The 7,012-nt window shown below is 53.0% G+C and overlaps 1 protein-coding gene across 3 annotated transcripts; it reads right to left on the bottom strand.

The window, feature by feature from the left end:
• Positions 1-5,147: 5,147 nt before the first annotated feature.
• On the bottom strand, positions 5,148-6,706 carry GPX1 (glutathione peroxidase 1). Of its 3 annotated transcripts, none has more exons than XM_032161562.2 (2): positions 6,016-6,452; positions 5,148-5,741 (listed from the first exon to the last, which is right to left on the bottom strand). In XM_032161562.2, exons 1-2 carry the CDS (start codon positions 6,259-6,261, stop codon positions 5,382-5,384), a joined length of 606 nt encoding a protein of 201 aa, XP_032017453.1. In that variant the 5' UTR covers positions 6,262-6,452; the 3' UTR covers positions 5,148-5,381. The 3 variants fall into 3 exon arrangements, with proteins under 3 accessions (XP_032017453.1, XP_032017454.1, XP_032017455.1); XM_032161563.2 differs by having other exon boundaries at positions 5,500-5,760; positions 6,016-6,479; XM_032161564.2 differs by lacking the exon at positions 5,148-5,741 and adding an exon at positions 5,778-5,882 and having other exon boundaries at positions 6,016-6,706.
• Between the last annotated feature and the right edge of the window lie 306 nt (positions 6,707-7,012).

The raw sequence follows: 7,012 nt of genomic DNA, 5'->3' as shown, positions 1-7,012 counted from the left end.
CGCGATCTCGGCTCACTGCAAGCTCCGCCTCCCGGGTTCACGCCATTCTCCTACCTCAGCCTCTCCGAGTAGCTGGGACTACAGGCGCCCGCCACCACGCCCGGCTAATTTTTTTGTATTTTTAGTAGAGACGGGGTTTCACCATGGTCTCCATCTCCTGACCTCGTGATCCGCCCGCCTCGGCCTCCCAAAGTTCTGGGATTACAAGCGTGAGCCACCGTGCCCGGCCTAGGAAGTCATTTGATCAACTGCTAATTGTGCAAGAAATGCCTGACCTAATTTTATCAGATTTAATGTTTGAAAAAAAAAACCCCAAAAGCAGCCCTTCTGCAAGAACTGCTGAAATGGAAGTTTCTGAACCTAGGTCAGTGGCCTAAATGCTGTATGTGTTTTCTGTGCAAGCAATGCTCTGCAGCCATTTCTGCTTTTAAAGCCAGGACTTCACACAGGCTGAATGTGATTTCTACTCTTTTACTTGTTCGTTTGAGCTGCTGATTCACAATGGGGTGGGGTGGGTATCGGTCAGAGCAGTAGCAGTTGCATGGTTGAATGAAAAGAATGTGTATGTGTGAGAGTGTGTCTGTGTGTGTTGGGGGAAGACAGTGAAGTCTTAACTGGCTTTACTCTGAAACTTCCTGGAGAAGAGAGAGTTAGAAAGGACTGGCCAGGCATAGTGGCTCATGCCTGTAATCCCAGCACTTTGGGAGGCCCAGGTGGGTAGATCATTTGAAGTCAGGAGTTCAAGACCAGCCTGGCCAACATGGTGAAACCCTGCCTCTACTAAAAATACAAAAAATTTAGCTGGGTATTGTGGTGGGCGCCTGTAGTCTCAGGTACTCGGGAGGCTGAGGCAGGAGAATCGCTTGAACCCGGGAGACAGGTTGGAGTGAGCCAAGATTGCGCCACTGCATTCCAGCCTGGGCAATAGGGCGAGACTCCCTCTCAAAAAAAAAAAAAAAAAAAAGAAATGACTTCTAGTTGAGAGAGGAGGCATACAGCTTAAAGTCTGAGGAGGAATGTTCTCCAGCCAGGATCAGGCATACTGGGAGTTCAGAAGTTCCCTTTACTGAAGCTGAGTAATTTCAGGGGAAACCAAAAAAAGTTCCCTTCACTGGTAGTCCAAGGCATAAACTGAGATGGTGGGGATGGCATGGGGCAAGGAGGGGTGAATCACCAGGCATCCTGGAGAGAAGTTAGAATTTTTTGGAAAGTTCTGTGTTCCCATCCTGTAGCCTAACCAGAGAGTGTGGCCTAGGCCACATTGACCCTGTACAGGAAAGGGGAAAGTTGAAGTGGGATGTCTCTTCTCACAGGTCCAGCTGGAGAACACTGAGTAGGACCCTAGGTCCCTAGACTTTCCACTTCAACGTCTCTGGAGGTGGGTCATGGAACATATATTTTCATAAGTAGCTGGGTGACTCCTGGGCACTATATATTCATCTCCTAGAATAGGACCTGGTACCTCCTAGACACATGGCTTTCTAGCTTTGGTTCCAGCTGCCCCCTGAGACTGCAGGTGGTCCAGAAGCATGGGTTCCAGCTAACTATTCTTTAGGAACTGTCCCTTCCCTTGGCTCCTTGCTCCAGCCTTGTTCCTCCCCAGCTATTTCTCTCTGCTATCTAATCTGGAAGGATTGTGAATCTATAGGCCTCAGGCCCAGGTCCCCTAATCTTTTTCTTGCCACTTTCCCCACGTGACCTCATCCTCTCCAGTGGCTACTGCTCCCGTGGCTAGACCATTGCCTTTAAACAGTCTCTTCTTCTGCGCCTCTTGTAAATGCCTGCCCCAGATACCTCTGTCTGCATGTCTAATGCAATATATCTGAATCTGAACACATCCACCTACCCCCAAAACCTGCTCCACCTGTTGCCGACTCAGTCAATAATGCCAACTTCCCATCTCAGGATCTCACACACTATACTCCCTGCCTCCCCACCCGCCATCAGCTTATTCCTTAACCAACTGCTTCTTGACTTCTTTTCAGTCTCAATTTTTTTTTTTTTTTTTCTCTGAGAGGGAGTCTCGCTCTGTCGCCCAGGCTGGAGTGCAGTGGCGCAATCTCGGCTCACTGCAAGCTCCGCCTCCCAGGTTCACGCCATTCTCCTGCCTCAGTCTCCTGAGTAGCTGGGACTACAGGTGCCCACCACCACGCCCGGCTAATTTTTTGTATTTTTAGTGGAGATAGGGTTTCACCGTGTTAGCCAGGATGGTCTCGATCTTCTGACCTCGTGATCCGCCCGCCTCGGCCTCCCAAAGTGCTGGGATTACAGGCATGAGCCACCGCGCCCAGCTATTTTTTTTTTTTTTTTTGAGATGGAGTCTCGTTCTGTCGCCCAGGCTGGAGTGCAGTGATACCATCTCGGCTCACTGCAACCTCTGCCTCCCGGGTTCAAGCAATTCTCCTGCTTCAGACTCTTGAGTAGCTGGGATTACAGGCGCCCGCCACCACTCCCAGCTAATTATCATATTTTTAATAGAGACATGGTTTCACCATGTTGGCCAGGCTCATCTCAAACTCCTGACCTCAAGCCATCAAGCCATCCGCCCACCTCAGCCTCCCAAAGTGCTGGGATCACAGGTGTGAGCCACCACACCCAGCCTCACTGTCACGTTTTCCAGGAGGCATGCATGAGCCTCCCTACTGGGCCTGGTCCTCTTATTTATTCTTTTTTTTTAACTAGCGTAAGGTGCCCAATTTTATTCTTGTCTTTTTTTCCTATTCTCAAAGCACAAAACATGCTTTTTTGCTAATTATATACTGTCCTTCTGACTTCTTCAGGAACCTGGCAGAGCACATGGCACAGGACTGGATTATGAATGAATAAGGGAGCAAAGTGCTTTTGGGGAAGAGACATGTAGGATATTAGGGGTCACAGATAATCTGGGTCTACCCAGATTTACAGGTTGCTATTCTCCATTCCAGGAATCAGATTTGAAGTCTACAAATGTCAAAAAGCCTTGGTACCATTTGAGTGGATTTTTTTTTTTTTTTTTTGAGAAAGAGTCTCGCTCTGTTGCCCAGGCTAAAGTGCAATGGTGTGATCTCGGCTCACTGCAACCTCCGCCTCCCAGGTTCAGGCAATTCTCCCTGCCTCAGCCTCCCAAGTAGCTGGGATTACAGGCGCCCGACACCACACCTGGCTAATTTTTGTATTTTTAGTAGAGACAGGGGTTCACCATGTTGGTCAGGCTGGTCTCCAACTCCTAGCCTCAAGTGACCTGCCCTCCTTGGATTACTTGGGATTATAAAATGCAGGGATTATAGGTGTGAGCGTCCATGACTGGCCACTCAGGAGTCTTGATTGCATTTGTGAATGACTAATCTTCTTCCCCAAAAGTTAACAGTCTAGGAGGGGTACAGGGGCTAGCCATCTCAGGGCCCACAGGGCCCGGCATATGATATTCATCACAAATATTGGTCTATTAATATAGTAACATTCCACTCTGGCAGGGCGCAGTGGCTCACGCCTGTAATCCCAGCACTTTGGGAGGCCTAGGCGGGCAGATCACCTGAGGTCAGGAGTTCGAGACCAGCCTGGCCAACATGGCGAAACCCCGTCTCTACTAAAAATATGAAAAGTAGCCAGGCATGGTGGCAGGCACCTGTAATCCCAGCCACTGGGGAGGCTGAGGCAGGAGAATCGCTTAAACTTGGGAAGTGGAGGCTGCAGTGAGCTGAGATCATGCCACTGCACCCCGGCCTGGGCAACAGAGTATGAGACTCCTGAGAGTTCCAAGGAACAACACAGGTAGAGTGAGGTCCAAAGGGGAAGCTGATAGTTCTGCCTGGGTCACCTCAAGGGGGACTCAAAGGCTGGGGCAGAGAGAACCAGAGGGAGGTGGGCCTGTTCAGTTCTCAGGATGGAGCCAGAGCAGGTCCAGAAGGCCCTACAATCCTTAGTGACCTAAGGGCAGACAAAGGGGGAAAGCAGCAGCAAAGATCGCTGCTTAGGGCAAGAGAAAAGTCCTTCAGAGTTGGTTCAGACATAAGGACCTTGAGTCACGAATTTGAACACAAATGCTGGGACTCCAGAACCTCTGGTCCACAGTCAGCTGGGTGAACAGCACTACCATGTCTCTGGGTACCTGTTTGCACAAGTGGAAGCTACACCCAGGCCCTGCAGTCCCCTGCACTGCGTTAGGAAATGGCTCCAAATCTGTCTTGAAAGATTATTGCCGCTCATGCCTGTAATCCCAGCACGTTGGGAGGCCGAGGCGGGCGGATCACGAGGTCTCAGGGAATCGAGACCATCCTGGCTAACATGGTGAAACCTCGTCTCTACTAAAAAGTAGAAAAAAATTAGCCAGGCGTGGTGGCAGGCGCCTGTAGTCCCAGCTACTCAGGAGGCTGAGGCAGGAGAATGGCGTGAACCCGGGAGGCAGAGCTTGCAGTGAGCCGAGATTGCACCACTGCACTCCAGCCTGGGCGACAGAGCGAGACTGTCTCAAAAAAAAAAAAAAAAAAAAAAAAAATTTAAAGATTATTGGCAGCAGGGTCAACAGATAGGCTGGACCTGAGTGGTGCCCGAGAAGCAGCAGCTGGCTTCAAAGACAAGCCCTTATCCTGGGCCTGAATGTGCAACTGCACGTTTAAGTGTTGGGCAGGGCACAGTCAGTAGGGCCAGTTAAATTGTAGTTTTCTCACTCTTGAACACATGAGGCAGAAACTTGTAAGATCAGCATCACAGCAGTTACAAGCACTTGGTAGCAACATGGAAAGATCTAGCGAAATAACAGAATTTACAACATTGCATGAGCTTCCAACTGTGCAAAATGGGCTTGTGTGGACCTAACAATTGGAGAGGCCATGACTCCAAACGTGAGTGGGGGCTCATGTTATTTTGTGACAGTCATTTCCGTGTGCAGCAAGTAGTCAGAAGTCTATTATTTGAGTTAGGCAGTCAATCCTTGCCTTGTGTCTTTTTTGAAGTAAGGACTTTGTTTTAACTGGGTCTTGGGATGGCCCTTTGCATGTTCTGGTGAAGGCAGAAATGCAGGCCAGGAGCCAGACTTCCCACAAAGGAAAGAGTGGATCCTACACGCTGCAGACAAAAGGACAGAAAGTTCAGACTTGGCTAGGATAAGGGAAGGAGGATTAAGTTCCCACCACTACGACAATGAGGTTAGAAAAAGTATCCCCAAATGACAATGACACAGGACATACACACAGTTCTGCTGACACCCGGCACTTTATTAGTGGGGAAACTCGCCTTGGTCTGGCAGAGACTGGGATGGACAGGACCAGCGCCCATCTCGAGGGGGTATTTTCTGAAAGATCAAGTGTTCCTCCCTTGTAGGTTTAAAGGAAACACCCTCATAGATGAAAACCCCCCAGAGGGCAGCGCTACAACTGCGAAGCAGCCGGGGTAGGAGGGGCGCCCTAGGCACAGCTGGGCCCTTGAGAGAGCAGGGCTTCGATGTCAGGCTCGATGTCAATGGTCTGGAAGCGGCGGCTGTACCTGCGTAGGGGCACACCGTCAGGGCCCACCAGGAACTTCTCAAAGTTCCAGGCAACATCGTTGCGACACACCGGAGACCAGGTGATGAGCTTGGGGTCGGTCATAAGTGCAGTGGCGTCGTCGCTGGGGGCTGGCAGGGCCTCCCGCAGGAAGGCGAAGAGAGGGTGCGCCCCCGCACCGTTCACCTCGCACTTCTCGAAGAGCATGAAGTTGGGCTCGAACCCACCACCAGGTCGGACGTACTTGAGGGAATTCAGAATCTCTTCGTTCTTGGCGTTCTCCTACGGGAGAGAAGGGCAGCTAGGACCCGGGGTCAAGAGGGGGAGGGAAACGTTCTAACCACAAACAAGGGAGTTTTTCTATGAGTCACCGGGATTTTGCCCTCCATGCGCAATCCCAAGGGCGGACAGGAATTTCAGCAGCTACGAGCAACAGAAAGAAAGCGAGAGGGTAGCTAGACTCTCCGCGCATGGAGCCTACGGCACCCACCAGCACACCGCCAGCGCCCCCAGCCACCACTGCACGTCCGCCCCCGCCCCACCCCGCCCGGCGCACCTGATGCCCAAACTGGTTGCACGGGAAGCCGAGCACCACCAGGCCCCGGGGCCCGAGGCGCCGCTGCAGCTCGTTCATCTGGGTGTAGTCCCGGACCGTGGTGCCTCAGAGGGACGCCACATTCTCGATAAGTAGTATCTTGCCCCGCAGGGAGCCCAGGCTCACAGGCTCCCCGCCGGTCAGCGGGCGCGCCGAGAAGGCGTACACCGACTGGGGCGCCACCGCCGCTAGCCGAGCAGCACACATGGCGCAACTGTCCAAGCCAGCGGAGTACCCCGAACAAGCACTGTGAGGGGAGGCCCGGAGGCGCCTCCTTTTAACTGGCCGGCGGCGGGTCACGTGGCGCAAGCAGTTTTCTGTACCGGAGGGTCCCACCTCATCCGGTCCCCGCCCTACCCGGAGGGCTCGGCTCCTACTCAGCCGGGAAAAGGCTGGAGAGTGCGCCCGAGCGGGACGCGTGCTCCTCCCAATCGGGGAGGAGCCGCGGGCATGTCTGGTCTGGCCCAGGCAACCAGGCGGCAGGGTCTAGGTTACCCTTCCAAGGGCTGGGGCCCTCGAGGGCTCCGTTTTTTCTCAGAGGTTCCTCAATTAGGATGTGTGGTTTGGCATAGGAGGCTGGTGGGCGACGGCAGCAGCTGCAGGAGCTGCCCATACACAAACAGCCCTCCTCTCCTGTGCCATGTTACCGGCAGTGCAGGGGACAGCCAGAGGGATCGAGGCTTCCGGTCTCCCTCCTCCCTGTCTCCAAAGCGGCACCGCCCTCGTGCGGGTTTTCTAACAGGGCAGAGTCCTGGAAGCTCTGCCCCAGCCTCCTTAAGTGGAGCCCAGTAGCTCGCCAGGGCCAAGGAAACGCGGCCCGAGTCCTCCCTCACTGGCCTCCTCAGTAGGCTGCATTCACCCCTACCCCCAAATCTGAACTAGAATGCGGTACAGGGTAATCATTTCCGTGTTGTTGGGAGGGACCAGATTAGCTGCTGGGTGGGAGGGAGGTGGGGCA

The sequence above is a fragment of the Hylobates moloch genome, unplaced genomic scaffold (assembly GCF_009828535.3).
Source record: "Hylobates moloch isolate HMO894 unplaced genomic scaffold, HMol_V3 SCAFFOLD_8, whole genome shotgun sequence".
Taxonomy (NCBI): domain Eukaryota; kingdom Metazoa; phylum Chordata; class Mammalia; order Primates; family Hylobatidae; genus Hylobates; species Hylobates moloch.
The sequence above is the reverse complement of the archived record's forward strand: the minus strand, read 5'-3'. Positions and strand labels throughout refer to the sequence as shown.